Genomic DNA, 19,634 nt, shown 5'->3' on the forward strand with positions numbered 1-19,634 from the left:
TTAGCTACAAAAGCCTTCGAAGAGCTGAAAGAAGCCTTCACCCAAGCTCCGGTCCTCATTCATCCCAATCCAATTCCCTTAGACACCTCGAAGTCAATGCATCCACTACAGGTGTCAGGGCAGTTCTTTCACAACCCCACAGAAAAACCCAGGTACTCCATCCATGCGCCTACCTCCCGCAAGTTCAACCGGCAGAGGTCAATTATGACATAGGCAACCGTGAACTCCTAGCCATAAAACTTGCCCTAGAAGAGTGGAGACGCTGGTTAGAGGGCGCCAAATCCCCATTTACAGTTTTCACGGATCACAAGAATCTACTATATCTCCAAGACACTAAAAGGTTGAACCCTCATCAAGCTCGATGGGCCTTCACTCGCTTCAACTTCACCATCACCTACCGTCCAGGAGTGAAGAACAAGAAAGAATGTATCATTACAAATCCATTCCACACTCTTTGTATTTAAGGAAAAAATGGCTTAGGGCTATCTATCTATCTATCTATCTATCTATCTATCTATTTATCTATCTATCTATCTATCTATCTATCTATCTATCTATCTATCTATCTATCTATCTATCTATCTATCTATCCATCCATCCATCCATCCATCCATCCATCCATCCATCCAGAGTTGGAATCTCCATCAATTCCCCAAACCTTTCTTCTGTTCCTTACCATTTTAAACATATTTTTTCTCTTTCCTTTCTTTACTCTAAGCTGTAACTACTTTATTAAACTGCTGACATTTACAACATTACAGAGTTAAAATGAAAAACCAATTGATTGCCTGCAGGATGTTTTTACAACTTTGTTAGCACATTAAATGGACTCTGAACTAGCAGCCAAACACAATCAGCTATCTGCTGTAATTTCAAGCACACTACTTTCAAACAGGAGCACATGTAAAAACCTGAAATGTTGTCTTATTACAGTATACATGCTATTCCTTTTGCAGAACATTCGAAAGTATCAGGTGAATTAAATAAAATATATACAAACATGTACAAAAACAAGGTTTCTGAATGCAGTTTCTGAAGTAACCTGAATTGCACATATTTGTGTTTTAACATACATTCCACCTTTATCCAGTATATAGGTACACTATGGTACAGTATACAAGCACTGGCTCTGTTGCTACAGTATGCACAATTTAACGTTCTCAACCTTGTCCATGAAAAGGACACAACAGGCCATATCTTATATGTGTGGTAGAGATTCTCGGTGCAAAATGAAGAAGATAACAGCATGTCTCAGGTTAATTGGTATTTCTGGGACCTTAGTGTGCCGAATAAGTTGAGAAACAGCCCACTAACTGAAAAGATCTTATGACAATTATATACTGACATTGGTCACCTTCCAGTTTCAAACCCATTTGATCTTGAACTTGATTGGCCTTGACCATAAGTCTCTAAATGATAATAACTCAAAGGAAAATTCTGAGTGAATATGGTTAGGACGAATATGAAGATAATTCAAAAATAAAAATCTAGATGTTAGTCTTAGTTAGAGCACTGCTATTTCATTCACAGATGTGCAACACTTGTTTGTGTACTTATAAAGTTCCTAAATGTGGTATGTTTTCTCAATCAAATGGCTAAGCAATAATTTTTCTTTGGAATTTAGTAACTAGCAATCAATGTATTTTTTTTTTCTAAACTAGATTTCTCATGATATGTCACACAGTGTTGCAGATCTAACAGTTTTGACAGATGAATATGCAAAACTACATCATAATTAGTTCCATAACTATATACAAAAGGTTTCTTGCACATTCACCTCTTTGTGTGTTTATTAAGAAAACTGTTATATTACTATAGACATGATGAAAATGATCAGCACCAGAGTGTGTATGGACTGTAGTATAATATATAGGATCCTATAGGACAGTGGTCCCCAACCCCCGGGCCGTGGACCGGTACCAGTCCGTGGACCAAATGGTACCGGGCCGCCCAAGAAACATTAAATTGTTTCCATTTTATTTCTCCCGGGTTTGTGCGACTTTCCATGGACGAGAGGATAACCGGGAGCTGAGAGACGTCACCTAAAGCCGCACCAATACCGCGCATGCGCAAAATATCATGATATCTGGCCGGGTTTAGGTGACGTCTGGAGCTGAGCGGCTGCAAGCGGCAGTGGTGTTGTAGCATTGGTGGAGAGAAGGAGTGTATCACTCTTCTCTCTGTTCACCAGTACTTTCTCATGTTTAACAGTGCTTGGTGTACGTGTATATTGTGTTTGCTCAAATTTAACTCATAAATTAGCAAAAATGAGTACGAAACCGACGTCGATAGAAAGTTAGAAACTCTGCCGGTGTTCTGGATTAAAGTCATGGCGGAATACCCTGAGACTGCCACCACAGCACTTAAATCCCTATTGCCATTTCCGACATGCTATCTGTGTGAAGAGGGGTTTTCTGCAGTGACAGCAACCAAAACAAAACAATGGAATAAACTGAACATAAGCAGCACACTTCGGGTGTCATTGTCTCCTATTACCTCAGATGGAACCGTCTAGTTGCAAAGAAACAAGCTCAGGGTTGTAGTGAGTTGAAAATGCATGTTTAAATACAATTAAGTTGAAATGATTAATTTCAATTTAATTGTATAGCCGCCAACCCCCATCCCCCACCTCCAGTGGGCCGTGGTAAAATTATCAAACTTTGACCGGTCCGCAGTGAAAAAAAGGTTGGGGACCACTGCTATAGGATATACTAAGAAAAAATCCAGTGATGTTGTGGAGTATTAGTATTGGCCATTTCATTGCTCAAACCATACATCAAGCTGTCATAGACATGTTGCTGTCATAGACTTTTTGCATACAGATAGAGAAGACAGTGGTGATAATTAGGGAATATAATTAGGTTTTATCTGTCTTAGCAATTGCTTGTTTTAGTTACAGATTACCATGACGCCTTGCAGTTATTACAGTACACAAAACAAGTCTTAATTAGCCACAGCTTGATTAGCAAATCTAACCATCCCCCCAATCCATCCACCCTCATCCACAGTTCTGATGCAGCAACCCATTTCTACATTGCCATAGCAACAGAGACTTATAGCACTTTAATATAGCATATCGACAGGTCTGAATCCAGCAGCATTTCAAATAACTTCACAATGCTGATTTTCATTTTCTTTTGCAGATCAACAGTACCCTTTCTTATTTATTTTGTCTGCACAATGCCAAATACAGTTCATTCATTGAATAAAAATGCTCATAATAAAAGTGGTACAAAATATTACAGTTCTTACATCCATAATTTCTGTTTGATATTTCATATTTGTGAAATGTGGCCATCTAAAAGTTTCCTTTGAACAAACAAACTAACTCATAGTTGTGTTTTAGTTATGATTAATAGGGGATGTTTTCTGCTTTGTTAATTATTGCTAAAATGTTTCTCATATAAATAAAACATCCAAATGACACAATAAGCCTAGCCTGTTAAGCCTTCCCACAGCTGCTTTCAACAGCTGTTCAACTTAGAAAAAAGGTAGCGGAGAGAAGGTGATGGTAGATAAAGGAAAAATGGAACTGACAAAGTAGAAATACAGATTAAAAGGGAAACATGGTGAAATAAGAGTAACTTGAGTGAACATTTAGTTATAATCTTAGCTGTTTGGAATACAAATTCAGTTCAGTTGAATTCAGTTCATTTCAACATATTTGTATAGCGCTTTTTACAATTCACATGATCTAAAAGCAGCTTTACAGAAGTATAGAAACAAAAAACAATATTACGCTTAAAATTAAGTTACCAGTTATATCTCTTACATATATTATCAATGAGCAAGCCTGATGGAAAGAAAGGTAACCCATACTCATTTGTGACACTGGACAGGAAATAATGTAAATGCAAATTATGTCCTTTCTACAACAGTTTAGAGCTCCTGAGGAACTAATGGGTCACCTATGATTTAGCGAATGCTTAAAAAAAAAATCTTTACTTTCAGGGGATTTTTACTGCTTACTTTACAAACTTTTCCAGTATTTTTAAAAGAAATAAAAGTAGTAATACTATTACAAAAATAAACTTTATTTTTTATACGTGTACTGTAAAAATTATTAAACTGTAATTAAATAACCATTAAGTTTCTATTTGATTTACATATATAAAACATTTAGTGAAAAGGTATGTAAAAAGTTGTTAAATGTTAAATGTTAAAATTTACAAGTTTCTTAAAAATTTAAGAAATATTTATTGTTTGTTACATACCTTCTTAAGAACAAGGTACCTTCAACAGTTTATTTACAACTCCAAGAAAAACAAAGCCAAAAAAGGCCAAAATAATAATAATAATAATAATAATAATAATAATAATAATAATAATAATAATAATAATAATAATAATAAAAGTAATCTGCCTGAGGCATCTAACTAAACAAAAAAATAAATAAAAAGAAAATGAATGAATGAAAGAAAGAAAGAAAGAAAGAAAGAAACCAAATAAAAACACTTTCTTATCTTTCATCCTAGCTACAAAACAGAGGAAACCTGGAATAAAAAAATGGTATCCAGCTCCCTACAGCCTAAGTAAATAAACAAATCAACAACCCGTATTTGGCAGAGATGTTGTATAATTATAAACACTAAACCTAACTAAATCATTATAAATAAAATTAATATATGTTATGTGCTTTTATCAGTGTATAATATCTATTGTAATGTTCTCTATATATGTCCTCTGTATACTTCAACAGCAAGTTAAACTCCTCCTCATCAACTTCACAGACATGGAATGTCCTTTTTTTGTACTTTAATGAGGGTAGGGTAAAACAAAAGAAGAAGAAAAGAATAAACAATATGAAGTACAGAAATCAAGAAATGGAAATACAAAAACTTCCATATGATCAATTTCGGCGATGCATTCAAACAATACAAATGATAAATACTTGTAATAATCATATACAATTGAGCGTAATATGATCAATAACAATTTAATATACCGGCGAAGCTACCAAAGACCAAGAATGAATGCAGATTGATATGGATTCTCGTTTTGGTCATAACAAGAACAGCAAGCATGAAAGGCACTAACTTCCTTGTTAGTCATCTGGTCAATCACGTGACAATGATGTTAATATAAAACATTATCCTCAGAACATCCAGTAGGGCGAGACAAACTACCAACTAATAATTTACATTAGTAACTTAACTTTGACAATGACTGTATCAGTAGACTGGGATCAGTAGACACTGGCACCAGGGGCCTATTGTTGATGATGGTGGTTACTTCTGCCATGAAAGTAATGAGCACTTCATGAGTTAGTTTGGTGTGCACTAGCTGAAGGAACATAGAGTCTAGTATCTTCCTTGCCATCCCTATCATTCTTTCCCAGGAGCCACCCATATGAGAGGCATGAGGAGGATTGAATGTCCAAAAGCAACCAAGTTCTGTCAAGTATTCCTGAACACTCATTTCATCAATGTTTGTTGGGATTTGAAGCTCCTTACGTGCACCAAAGAAATTTGTCCCACAATCTGAACGAATTTGTTTTGCTGGACCTCGGAGTGCAAAAAAGCGCCTGAGGGCATTGATGAAACTGGATGTGTCTAACGACTCAATTACTTCAATGTGGACTGCTCTGACACTGAGACAAGTGAAGATCACCGCCCATCTTTTGTCTTGTCCGACGTGCATAGATTGACCATGGGCCAAATATTGACATGGGCCTACATTGGTGAACGGAGGATCTGTACATATCCTGTCTGATGGAAGAGAAGCCATCTTCTGAAATTGGAGGTGGCCACGAAGTTTTCAACAAAGGACACAATGGTACAGGAGGTTATTTACAAGTCTCTTGCCTCCAATGATCCACAAACCAGCCACACGGATAGCTCCTTCAGTGAGCAAGTGTCCCTGATGCTGGGTTTGTTGATGGTAATGCCTTACCAATAAGGTTCCAACATGGTGCTTGCCAGGAACAATTAAAGGATTCTTTTCATCCTGATTCAGTTTCGCTGCTGAAATGAGGCCTCCAACTCTCAGAAGACCCTGATCATCAATGAATGGATTCAGTGAAATTAGTGGACTATTTTTCGGAAGATTCTTTCTATTCTTGATGCATGAAATTTCTGTTGCATAGGTTTCTACCTGTACGGCATGAAGGATTACAATCTTAGCCTTTGAGAGGTTTTCTACTGAGTAAGCTGTTGGACAATAATGCCAGCTTCTGCAGATTCATCATTTGTTGGTTTATGAAAAACATTGGCAATGTGAATGAGCCGTCCAAATGAACGGATAAGTGATTGCCAATCAGAGAACCTAGAGAAGCGTTGTGTTCCCAATTCCTTGCTCACAGTTGTGGTACTCATATTGGATACTTCTGGTTGTACATCCACATCAAGTGCAGGATTTATGAGTTGGAATGTTTCCTTCTCTGGAGGTTTAGAAGAATCCGCAAGGAATGCGGGGCCCAAAAGCCACGGACTGTTTGCAAGGCATGCTGCAGGTATGGACCCACTGTTCAGGCTGACTAGATCTTCTTATCCTTAAGACTCGGTTGTTGACAAACGTAGAAGCGTCTAGTCTGATTGTGTATATATCCCAGTACTACCTTTCTGTCAGTGAAGAAAGTAATAACATCGAGATCAATGTCAATTTCAGATGAGAGGAGATCAGCTAATTCTACTGCCAAGACTGCAGCACACAGTTCCAACCTTGGAATGGTATGTTCAGGAAGTGGAGCAAGTTTTGCCTTACCCATCACAAAGCTTATGTGACTGCATTTGTCAGCATAAGAGAGCTTAAGATAAGCAACTGCTACAACAGCTTTGGTGGAAGCATCTGAAAACACGCACAACTCTCTGCATGCAGCTTCTGAGGGTGACCGTTCTGAGTAGGTTCTAGCTATTTGAAGATGTCTTAGTTCTTGCAGGGAATTGCGCCATGCATCACATGCCTCCTTCATGTTCTGTGGCAGTGGAGAGTCCCAATCAGTGTTCCCTAAGCTTAACTCTCTCAAAATAGATATGCTTTGGATGGTTACTGGGGCCGCAAATCCTAAAGGGTCAAACAGACTATTCATCGTTGACAAGACTCCTTGACGTGTGAAGGGCTTCATTCCCTCAAGATTCAAGATTTAGATCTTTTAGATCATTTGCATAATCTTGTAATGGAAAAGCTTCCATGACCTCTCTCCTATTAGAGGCAATCTTATGCAGCCTCACATTCAATCTGCCCAGAATGTTTTGTGTCCGCTTTAGCAAACTCACTGCTGTTTCTACAGTTGGCAGGGACTTTAACCCATCATCTACATAGAAATCATGTTCTATGAACTGTTGCACTTCAGAATCCTGCTCTTGTCCTTGCAGGTGGACAGATTTTCTGAGACCATAGATGGCTACGGCAGGCGAGGGACTATTTCCAAAGACATGTACCTTCATACGGTACTCTATAATGTCTTTGCTGAGGTCGTTGTCTCGGAACCATAAAAATGATGCCTGTGGTTATGGCAACTGACTCTTTACGAAATCGAATAAGCACACCTAAGAGAGAGCTATTGAGGTCAGGGCCTGTTAACAGCATATCATTAAGAGAGACGCCATAACAACGTGCACTAGAATCAAATACTACCCGAATTTGACCAGGTTTCTTTGGATGATATACACCAAAGATGGGGAGATACCACCGTTCCTCTGCATCTTTGAGAGGTGGAGCCACCTCTGCATGCCCATTCTCAAAGATCTTCTCCATAAATAAAACAAAGTGTTCTTTCATCTGTGGTTTCCTTTCAGTTGTGTAACAGTGCTGAGTTGTGTAACAGTGCTGAGAGGCGCTTAATCGCTTGTGTCCTATTGTCAGGAAGACGCTGTCTTGGGTTTTATGGCACTGGTGCTACCCAACTGTTGTTTTCACCTTTCTAAAATCCCTTTGCCATGATACCAAGAAAGTAGTCATATTCAATGGACTGAGCCACTTTATCATCATCTTTTGTAACCTGAAACACAGTGTCACCTAAGTGATCTAATTGTTGTGTCAGTTGTCCACCGCAACATGCCATATGGGAACCACCATATCTGTCTTTCACCTGCAGGAGGTTAGGGCATGATTCAAAGAGTGAAGGCCACCCATTCTCCAGAGTATTGGTGTACAGGGTGTTAACTGTGACTGGCTTATGAACGTTTCCTAGGCAGACATTGCCTACAATGACCCATCCCAGATCGAGACTTTGTGCAAATGGCAAGTCACGTGGGCCATTGTTCACTTTGCAAACCTTATGCCCTCTGAGAACGTCTCTTCCGAGGAGAAGTAAGATGTGAACATCTGGGTCTATTTCCGGGATGAGATGTGCCACTGATTTGAAGTGCAGATAATGAAGAGCAGCAGAAGGTGAAGGAATCTCTGATCGGTTATTAGGAATCTCATTACACTCAATTAGATCTGGAAGTGGAAGACTAATCTATCCATCCATGGATTAAATTTGGAATCCGCTAGCTCGTCGTCCCGATGTCTCCAAAATGCCAGCACAGGTCTTTAGCGAATACGGTAAACTAGGACTTTGGATGCCGAACATATCAAACAACTCAGAATGAGCCATTGATCTGTTACTTTGATCATCAATTATTGCATAAAGCTTCACTGCATTATCACGGCTACCGTTTGGATAAACCTTGCCAAGACAAGATTTTTGTTCAAGATCACCACCACAGACTTGAGTGCAATGTGATGAGATTCCAGATGATGGTACAAGATCTCCCTCCCCGCCATGCTCTGGATGGGGGCTCGAGTCATCAGAGATGTGAGTTGGTTCTTGGTGGAGGGCAGTGTCATGTCTCTCACTACCACAATCTGTGCATTTAACATAGGCTTTGAAATTTTTTGCTATGTGCAGTGAAGACCTGCAAAATCTGAAGCAGATTCCATTTTCTTTCATGAATGCTATGCATTCTTCAAAAGGTTTCTCCGAAAGACACGGCACTTGCGTAAAGGACGTGCTTTTTTGTGTACGAGACATAGCTTTTCACAGTGACTGTTAAAGAGTTTGCTTTTGTTGAAAGAGACAGTAGGTGACACGTCTGTTTTGTGGACTGAAATCTCTATCTGTTTAAGCTGTTTCCATGAATTAGGCTTAGTAAGAGACTCTACACGAGACGTAAAACTAAAACTCGGGTCATTTCTGATCCTTGCTTGTCGACTAATAAATTCAACAAATACATCAAAGGGAGGAAATGGGACATTGTACTTCAGTTTATAGTCGGAACCTACAGATAACCACCTATCCTGAAGTCCGAAAGGAAGTTATGCCACGAGCAGTGTCAAGAGCCGCAAGTCCAGGTAAGTCTCCATCAGCCTTTGTTGACTGTAGCTCCATAAGTAAATCACTCAGCTCTCTTAGTCTCGCATAATCTTTGTTTGTTAATTTGGGGAAACTCAACAGGCATCTGAACAGTGAATTCTCTATCAACTCAGGTGAGCCATAACATTCCTCCAGCCTGGCCCATATCATATTCAACCCTCTCTCTGGGTTATTCATGTTTACGGCTCGAATCCGACTCACATGGTCTACAGACTCCTTCCCAAGCCACTTGAAAAGAAGGTCAATTTCTTCACTAAATGTTAAGTTAAAATCTCTGATGGCATTCCTAAACGAACAACACCAGGCTTTGTAATTTTCTGGTTGATCATTGAATTTCAACAGCCCTGTAGAGACCAGTTCATGGCAAGCCAAGTAAAGCACAAAGTCATTCATACTAGAGGGCTGCATTGGGATTGGGCTCCCGCGGGACCCAACGCAAATCTCGCAGGAGCGGGCGGTTTAACCTTTGCCCCGGGCGGGAATGGGCGCTCAGAAAATTTAGCGGGAGATCCGCGAGACCCGATGGTATTTGGTGTGTAGCCTAATAATAAGAATGGAGTCAACACATGATGTTGAGAAGAAGATCAGTATTAGCATTAGTATTAATTTATCTTATTTAAATGCAATCATGTTTAATTCTGTTATTCTGGACATTAGCCTGAACTAATAATTAGTCTGATTATTTGTATACAATCAAAATTTTCACAAGCTCTCAAGAAAAAATCTGCGGGAGTGGGCAGGAGTGGACACAAACATTGCGGGTGCGGGCGGGAGTGGAACACGCAGCTTGCGGGCGCGCTTGGTCCTGGTCAGAAATTCAGCAGGAGCGGGCGAGTGCGGGTTTATAAAAACAGCAGGGCTCTAATTCATACTGGAATTTTTATGAACGTTTGCAGCGTCAGATGCAAACCCTGAAGAGGCGTTGTCCTCTTGATGTAACACTGATGTGTTGAGTGGTTGCGCTTCATGAACCTGACCTATTTGGTCATCAGAAAAAGGCTCTAAACCTGCCCGTGCTAATACAGCAGCAGAACTTGCTGTAGAGTGACTTGAATGTTGTGTGGAGACACGAGACCTGGTCTTATATGTTGTAAAGCTTTTCTGCGACATCATTTGATGATCAGATTACTTGCTTGTTGCTGAGTAAAATCAGATTGAACTGCGATGTCCTGTCTGACAGAGCCGTCGTTTTACTGTACTGTTCTCTATATACGTCCTCTGTATACTTCAACAGCAAGTTAAACTCCTCCTCATCAACTTCACAGACACGGAATGTCCTTTTTTGTACTTTAATGAGGGTAGGGTAAAACTTAAAATAAGAAGAAAAGAATAAACAATATGAAGTACAGTTATCAAGAAATGGAAATACACAACTTCCATATGATCAATTTCGGCGATGCATTCAAACAATATACTGACAAATACTTGTAATAATCATATACAATTGAGTGTAATATGATCATTAACAATTTAACATACCGACGAAGCTACCAAAGACCAAGGATGAATGCAGATTGATATGGATTCTAATTTTCGTCATAACAAAAACAGCAAGCATGAAAGGCACTAACTTCCTTGTTAGTCATCTGGTCAATCACGTGACAATGATGATAATATAAAACATTATCCTCAGACCATCCAGTAGGGGAGACAAACTACCAATTAATAATTTACATTAGTAACTTAACTTTGACAATGACTGTAACAGAACATCTATAATAATTAAAGAACTACTGTATCAACACATTCATTAATAATCTGAAATGTTTCCAACAGCAGTGACACAGTCAGGAAAAGACAAACTATCATGTACTTTAGTACACTTTAGAAGAGATTGTGAACTAATTGTTGGGAATTGCACACAATATTGTGTTTTTTTAGTGGTGCAACTGTTTTATGTTTTGTTCTGTTGGTCAACAAAATTAAATAAATGTTGAGGAATATAAATATGTGACGGCTCTTTATTGTAAAGCTAAATCTCATCATTCTATAAATTGTCATTTAACCACAATGGTAGGTTGTAGGCCAAGCATTTTCTGTAGTTTTAAGTAAATTACAGTTTCAAATGGTATGTAAGGAATTGCAGTGTGCTTTTACTCTCTACATTTGAATATGTCTTCTGGTAAAGTAGATTCCTGACTTTTGTACTGTATACTATCTGCTGAACACACTTTGTTCTAGAGTACTGTGATTTGAATTTTGTTATATTCTATACCATTGTTGATTTTATAGTGTTGGTCTTTGTTGTTCTCTCAGCTGATTAATCAGGAGTAGTTTCAGTCTCCCTTAAGGTGTGAATTGTGGGCAGGACTTACCCATTTAAATTGAAGGTTTTCCGGGTTTGTAAGTATCTCTCTATCTCACATTGTAACATAAGTGTCTGATACTGTTTTGATATAGCATACCTTAATTCTCACGTTTGGTTGACTGCAAATATGCAAATCAAACCCATCTCTGTACACAATTCCTACTGTCACAGACACTCTCGTCTACAGAGCAGAGGTCACAATCCCAGTAACCTCATCTATCCTCCTCTTTTGTGTAAGTCTCAAACACTGGTGGTAGGTGGGCTCTGGAATTGCCAGTCTGCTGTAAAGAAAGCTGATTTTATCTCTGCTTTAACTTTCCATTACTCCTTTGATCTTCTTGCGCTAACAGAAACCTGGATATCCCCACAGAACACTGCTACACCAGCTGCTTTATCCTCTGCTTTCTCTCACTCACCACGAGAAACAGGCAGGGGTGGTGGTACAGGTTTATTGTTGTCAAAGAAATGGTGCTTTACACCTCTCCTCTTGTCTCATTTAATCATCTCCTCTTTTGAATTCCATGCCATTTCAGTTACCTCTCCAATCAACCTTGTTATCATTGTTGTTTACCGCCCTTCTTGTCCCCTAGGAGTCTTCCTTTAATAAATGGACGCACTACCTAGTGTTTTCCCTTCTGTTAGCTCCCCTCTGATGGTGCTTGTTGATTTCAACCTCCCCTCTGACAAGCTTCAATCTTCTTCCCTCCTGACTCTTCTCGACTCATTCGCCCTGACACTCAACATCTACATCCCCACACACAAAGGAGGCAATGTCCTGGACCTGGTTTTCACCCGTCCTTCTCCAGCTACAGACGTGACTGCTACCCCACTACACGTCTCCGATCATCACCTGGTTTCCTTCACCATCACTCTCCCTACACTACCTAAAACTGCCTCTCACCCCCTCGCTCTTACCCGCCGCAACCTCCACTCTGTGTCCCCTTCTTCTGTAGCTTCTGGCACTCATTCTTCTCTTCCTGATCCTGAGTCTTTTTCCTCACTATCCTTGGACTCAGCCACAGATACTGTACTTTCCTCTCATCTCTTTCCTCAACTATGGACTTCCTCTGCCCTATGTCCACTAAACCCAAGAAAACTTCTTGTTCTGATCCTTGGCTTTCAGATGTGCTGTGCAATAATTGAAGAGAGCTAAGATCATCAGAGAGCAAGTGGAAGAAATCACAAATTGATGCAGATCTTGATTCTTACCGAACACTCCTTTAAAAGTTCTCCTCAGATGTGAGTTCTGCCAAGACTTCTTTCTACAAGGAAAAGCTTGAAGCTTCCTCACATGACCCTCGGAAATTCCACAACATCATGTCTTCTCTGCTCAACCCCCGGCTCCTCCTCCTTCATCCTCCCTGACTCCTTCATCCTCCCTGACTTCATCCTCCCCTACAATTCGTCCTCTTCAAATGATCCAGAATGCAGCTGCCCGACTTGTTTTCAACCTGCCAACGTTCTTGCATACTACCCCGCTGCTGTGATCCCTCTACTGGCTTCTGGTAGCTGCACGCATCAGATTCAAAACACTGATGCTGGCCTACAAAGCCAAAAATGGACCAGCTCCTTCTTACCTAAAAGCCCTCATCACTCCTCGCACTGCACCCCACACACTCCGATCTACCAGCACTGCTCGACTGGTTCCACCATCTCTCTCTACAAGACTCTTCTTTGTTCTGGCACCAAGGTGGTGGAATGAACTTCCCCTAGAGGTCTGGACAGTTGAGTCACTGGCTATTTTCAAGCGGCGGTTGAAGACCTACTTATTCAGGAAACACTTCAACTAGCACTTCTTTCCTTAACTTTTTCACTGTAACTTTGAACAAATGTTTTTAACTCATGGTATCTTAAGTATGTAACCTAGTGAGCCAGCAATTAATGTATTCAATGTTAGAGATTTAAGCACTTACAGTATGTATGTTGCTCTGGATAAGGGCATCTGCCAAATGCTGTAAATGTAAGTGCTGCTTTTCACAAATTAATGCCTACTAGGAATTCCCTATGTGTGCCGAGCAAGGCAATCTGAGCATTATGGCACTCACCCCTGCTTTTGTTTTGTGTTTTAATTGCTTTTTATGTTACCATGTTTGTTTTGGTTGGATTCATGTCTTGAATCTGTCCCTCTTTGTGCCAATGATTTTTATTCCATGTGTGCCATGATTAATCTCACTTGTATTCAGTTTATGTTCCAAATTATGTTTATATTTACATCCTTTCCAATATTGAATTCTGCCTTGCCTTTGAACTATTGTTTGCACCTTGATCGATGACATGCATTTTTTGAATTTTGATTTGAGTTTTTGAAATTTTTTTATTTGTCTGTTTGATGTTCTTAAATATGTATCCACAAGTCAATGCCCATTGAATTGAATTGAATACCCATTTTAACACAATGATATTTTGCAATTCAATTTTACTCGGGTTATGATGTATAATTAACAATATATGTAATATTATACTATAAATATATGTATTTTTTTTGGGTTAACATTGCTTAAACATTTTTTAAAAGGTAAATCAATACGTTTTATACATTTTCATTGCTTTTTATACTTGATAAGATCTAAAATCTTTCTATGTACAATCTGGTTCTAAACACCATTAACAGATTTTAATTAAAAAAAATATATATAAAATATATTTTTTTGGGGGATGTATGATTTTTTTTTACTGCTATTATACATTTTCATTCATTAATTCAAGTTTTTTTTTTAAATAAAATTATATAATAGCCTTTATCATACATTAAAAAGCTAGAAACTGTATAATTCATAAAAATATATGAAATATATTTATAAGATTTTTTCTTATAAACCTCTACCTTACCCTGTCATAATTTATCTGTTTGTGTCACGCCAGAAAACGGTACTCAGTTATCAGTCTGTCTAAATTACAATATCTCTGTTGTTCTAGACAATAATAGTACCAAATATCAACAATGTAGCAAATGCAGTCACCTTTTTTACAGAAACTCTTCCTTTTTTGCTCACTCTCTCTTCCTCAATTGCTCATACTGGGTCACAGCTGGTGTCATTGCTCAGGCTCTGCTACAGTAGATGCTCAGTCAGCTGCTATCAATCCACACATAGCTACAGGCAGCCTCAACACATACTGTACACACACACACACACACACACACACACACACACACACACACACACACACACACACACACACACACACACCCCAAATGTTGACACTGAAGAAATTAATCTTTGGCTAAACAGTTCTTCATTTTGTGATGATAGATCTTCAAATGCTTCAGACATTTTTAAAGTTTTTCTTTATAATCATTCAAGCACTCAAGATATTCACACTCCCAAAGATTCAAGTATAAAAATACTATTCCAATATTGGAAGTAACTCTAAATGCTTGAAAGTTTAATCAAATGTATAATTACAGTGTACACCATTGACATATCCTTTTCTGTTTCATTAACAGTGGATGGCTGTACAGACTGGTCAGTGGACTACTTAAAATACAAAGTTCTTCTTGGCGAGCCAGTGAGGATTAAGTGTGCATTGTTTTATGGATATATCCGAGCAAACTATACCCATGCCCAGAGTGCTGGCCTCAGTTTGATGTGGTACAAAAGTGTGGGCCATGGGGACTTTGAGGAGCCCATCACCTTTGACGGAATCAGGATGAGCAAGGAGGAGGATTCCATCTGGTTTAGACCAGCTGAATTACAAGATGTTGGTCATTACTCTTGTGTGCTACGGTAAGCAGCAACCAAATCTTTGGGAAAGCATTATTTTTTATTTTTTAGCCTTTAGCCTAAATGTCATTCCTTTGTTTCATTGTTTACTGTTTTGTGATTTAATTATTATAGTTTTGTTTGAGCTTGAGCACAGAAAAAGTCAACAAACACGGAGTTGGTAATCAAAGCTATATAATGAGTAGAGAGATAACCACTGTAAACAATTACAGCATTTGGCAGGCACCCTTATCCTGAGGGACTTACATTCATTATATACAACTAAGGAATTGAGGGTTAAGGGCCTTGCTTAAGGGCCCAGCAGTGGCAGCCCTGGGATTTGAACTCACAACATTAGAATCAGTAGTCACACACCTTAAATGCTGAGCTGTTCTCTATGTAAAGACATGTGTATCTGCTTATTTTGATGCATTTACCATATAACTGACTAATAATAATTGACAATCAAAAGTTCTCATTTTTTTCATTCTTTTTCTTCTCTCAGAGTGGTGCTTTTTTAAAAGGTGTTATTGAAATACTGGTATCATAAATCAGGTTGATTTTAAGTCATCCTATAATAGTATTTAATGCCTTTTTCCTTTGTAAAGCCAGCGAGGTGTGACAGAATCCCTCTGCCCTATCACTGTCTTTGTCTCACTCATTTCATCCTTACGTTTAGTCAGCTTTACTCAGAGTTGTGGTTGAACAAGGTCCTGAAAAAACAGGGTGTGAGGCACACTCTGAGTACACACATTCACACCTAAGGGCATATTAGTCAATCCACTTACATGCATGATTTTGGAAGGTGGGAGAAGACCAGAGATCCTGGAGTAAACCTTTACAGAAATGGGCAAAACTTGCAAAGACATGCAGCACTCTGTGGGATGTGGTAGCTCAGTGGTTAAGGCGTTCGACTACTGATTTGAAGGTCATTGGTTCGAATCCCAGGTCCACCAAGTTGCCACTGCAAGGCCCCTGAGCAAGGCCCTTAACCCTCAATTGCTTAGGTGTTTAAACTGAGATAAGAAAAATGTAAGTCACTCTGGATAAGAGTGTCTGCTAAATGCTGTAATTGTAAACTCTGTAGATAGGAACCCAAGTTTAGGATAGAACTGGGGGCCCTGGGACTGTGCAGAGTCTACTTGCTGTTACTCCCACTGTAATGCATTATTGAGCCATGAAAAACTCAGAATTTGCATCTGCATTTATCTGTTTGTCAAATTTTGTCATGGGAATTTGTTCTTATGTATTTTGTGTCTTTGGTTAGTTAAGAACTCTTCACTGGTCTAGTCCTTCACTTGTAGAACTGATAGGACAAAAGTGAATCAATTATAAGTCTTTCAGATTTGGCCGTGAATTGAAACCCTCTGGAGTGTCTTTGACTGCCCTGCTGCTCTTTTCAAAACTGCAACAAGACACAGAGATCACTAAATATTGCTTTTAAATGATTTTGTAAAATATCAGCATGGTATAATCACACCTTTTTTATTGAGTCTGAGTCTCTGGTGGCCTGATATGTCCTTAGGCTTCATCTTTATTGGTCTCAACAAGGAGAGACAATCTGCAACAGTTGAATATAAAAGCTTATCACAGTGTATATATTGCTTTTGCAAATTGTTATTGAAGTGAAATAAAATAAGGGCCACTAATATCCCTGTAGGTAAATCAGATAAATCAGATAAAGTTGATATTTCCCTTATTTGATATTGGGTAAGGAGCAGTATAAACTGTCTAACAGTTTGTATGTATGCCACAAAAATGTTGAAATGTATGTTATGAGTAGTAAATACATTATATACAGAAAAAGATGAAATCCTTTTATTACTTTATTAAAATCTATTATCAGTTTTTTAGAAAAAAATGTGAATTATATTAAATTAAGCCATAAGCAGACCAGTGCTCATCCCTTAAAACAAGTGTGCATTTTCTTTCCAATTAAAAATACTGAAATAAAAAGTATAACATTCCACATCCACATTAATAGTCAATAAACATGATTTAGTATCTCATGACTATATAAACTTGTCTGAGCAATGAACACATGGAAGCTCCGAACTACACAACTTTGTCACGTGTTTGTTGTGGACCTTATTAAAGTTCTGTAGACTCTGTTTTTTCTAGCTTTTTTCATGTGTCACCCAAGTTGTGGTTTGTTCCTGGTCTAGAGACCTGTCATGACTCAGCCTGGACTTTGGCCACGTGCAGTTGTTTGTTTATGTTCCTCGTCACGTGTCTGCTCCTCCCTGTCTACACACCTGTTTCCTATTGTGATCACTGTGTCTATTTAACTGTGCCGCGTTGCCTTGTGCATTGTGGAATCTACTGTTGTCCTGTCCTGTCTTCAGTTCGTGTCCTGTTCCGTGTTCCCTTTGTTATTAAACCCTGTTTGTTTTGCTATCCTGCTTTTGGGTCCGCTTCCTTACCCCGCGTCATGACAAGACCATGTTCATCCTTAAATTCTTGTTTTGGTTCTTTGTTTGTGTTTCACTTAATTCGAATAAAAACTACACTTGTATACAGTTGCAACTACCACACGTGACAGAAATCTAGATCATCCTTTGGATTGATATAATCAGATTGACATAATTTTCATATCCTTTATGTTGCTGCATCTGTTATGTTACTAAGCTTTGTTATTTGTCAGTTTGGCACTCTGACTTGGCACCTGTCTTTGTTTCACTCTCTCATTTGTCTAGTCTAGTTTATGCACACATTTTCCTAGCATTTTTTGGATTGTATGGCTGAGTGGGTTTTAATAAAATCCATAATCCTTTACCATCTGTCTACTGTGTGTGCATACATGATTTTTGTTACCAACCTAAGGTCTTAAGTTTGAAATAATTAAATATGTTCACTGTAATATATGGGGGTTAAAAATGATAAATTCACTTTTCTCTCAGTGTGCCACTGTAATCTTACATATTCAAGCTGAAAATAGGGTGTTGGAATCATTTGTGTGTCACTTTATTCACAAATATGGAGACTAATAAGGGATATCAATTACTTGACCAGAACTGCAAGTATTAATCCTGCTCTGTATTTGTGCCTCCACCTCTCTTCTCCCAGGTTGCTTAAAGATTTGGTTCTGCTCTGAAGGCTAGTGGTTCACTAGGCAGTGACAAGGGGCAGGAAAAACAGTCTATTTATCTCCACTGCATTACACTGATAGAGTAAAGTGATGGCTCAGATTTCTCCTTTTCAGAGCTATAGTACAGTGCCAAAGTGAGATATGTCAGGAAAAGGAGTATAAATCTGATCTTGCCACAGAAAAAGAGTGACAGATAGTGACTGAGCCGAAGACATATATCTCTTAAATGTAAGATGTCTGAGTTGATGAAATTTAGTAAATCCCTGACATCCCTACACATATCTCAGTTCTGTCAGAATTTAACCAAATTAGTTAAACCTAATATTAGTAGGAACTTGCAAATTTTCAAATTTACCACAGATTTTCCTCAGTATTTTGGCCAAGATGCATCATGTGAAATGATCACAACGTGTATTAAACCAAATCCTTCTTTGATTTATGTGTGTCAAAAATGCTACACAAAACAGAAAACTAATTTCATGTGTGTTCATTGTATAAAAGATATTGAGGCTGCAATTTTGCCAGTTCATGTTTTTTCCCTCAAAATGAGAGTATATATATACTCTCATTTTGAGGGAAAAAACATGAACTATATATATACTATATAACTATATAACTATATAACTATATATATACGTATATATATATATATATATATATATATATATATATATATATATATATATATATATATATATATATATACGTGTATATATATATATATATATATACACGTATATATATTTTTTGAGGTGAGTGGCTTTTTGCTATCCAAGGATAAAGACATATACTTAATAATATATATATATATATATATATATATATATATTATTAAGTATATGTCTTTATCCTTGGATAGCAAAAAGCCACTCACCTCAAAAAATTATATGCATACATAACTATATGGTAATAAGGTATTAACCACTGAGATAAAGGTTGTCTTGTTTTTAAAGGCTCTTTAAGACACTTCATTAAAGGGAAAGCTGGTTTTAGTTTTTCTTTTCTGTTCACTTTTCAATCCCTTACTTAGTTTGAGAGGGTAAATAAAAAATAATAATAATAAAAGAAAATAATGTTACCCGCTATTCCCTTGATAATTTAACTTTTTCTCTGAATCAGAATGTTGCAGGTACCTTTGAAGAGACATTGACAAACCACAATGAAATAAACACAGAGCCAAACCATCATATAAGCACTCTGTATAAACACTTCTTATAGAAAAATTGCTAACTTCAGCTA

General features: G+C 38.1%; 1 protein-coding gene across 4 annotated transcripts in view; it reads left to right on the plus strand.

Moving 5' to 3' along the window:
- il1rapl1b (interleukin 1 receptor accessory protein-like 1b) overlaps positions 1-19,634 on the plus strand; it is a 313,957-nt gene that overhangs the window by 87,159 nt on the left and 207,164 nt on the right. For all 4 annotated transcript variants that reach the window (XM_027168684.2, XM_027168686.2, XM_027168685.2 and 1 more), the window contains exon 3: positions 15,052-15,331. In XM_027168684.2, coding sequence (XP_027024485.1) covers positions 15,052-15,331 — 280 coding nt within the window. The remainder of the gene's footprint in view (positions 1-15,051; positions 15,332-19,634) is intronic.

Source organism: Tachysurus fulvidraco, chromosome 1 (genome assembly GCF_022655615.1).
Source record: "Tachysurus fulvidraco isolate hzauxx_2018 chromosome 1, HZAU_PFXX_2.0, whole genome shotgun sequence".
NCBI lineage: Eukaryota > Metazoa > Chordata > Actinopteri > Siluriformes > Bagridae > Tachysurus > Tachysurus fulvidraco.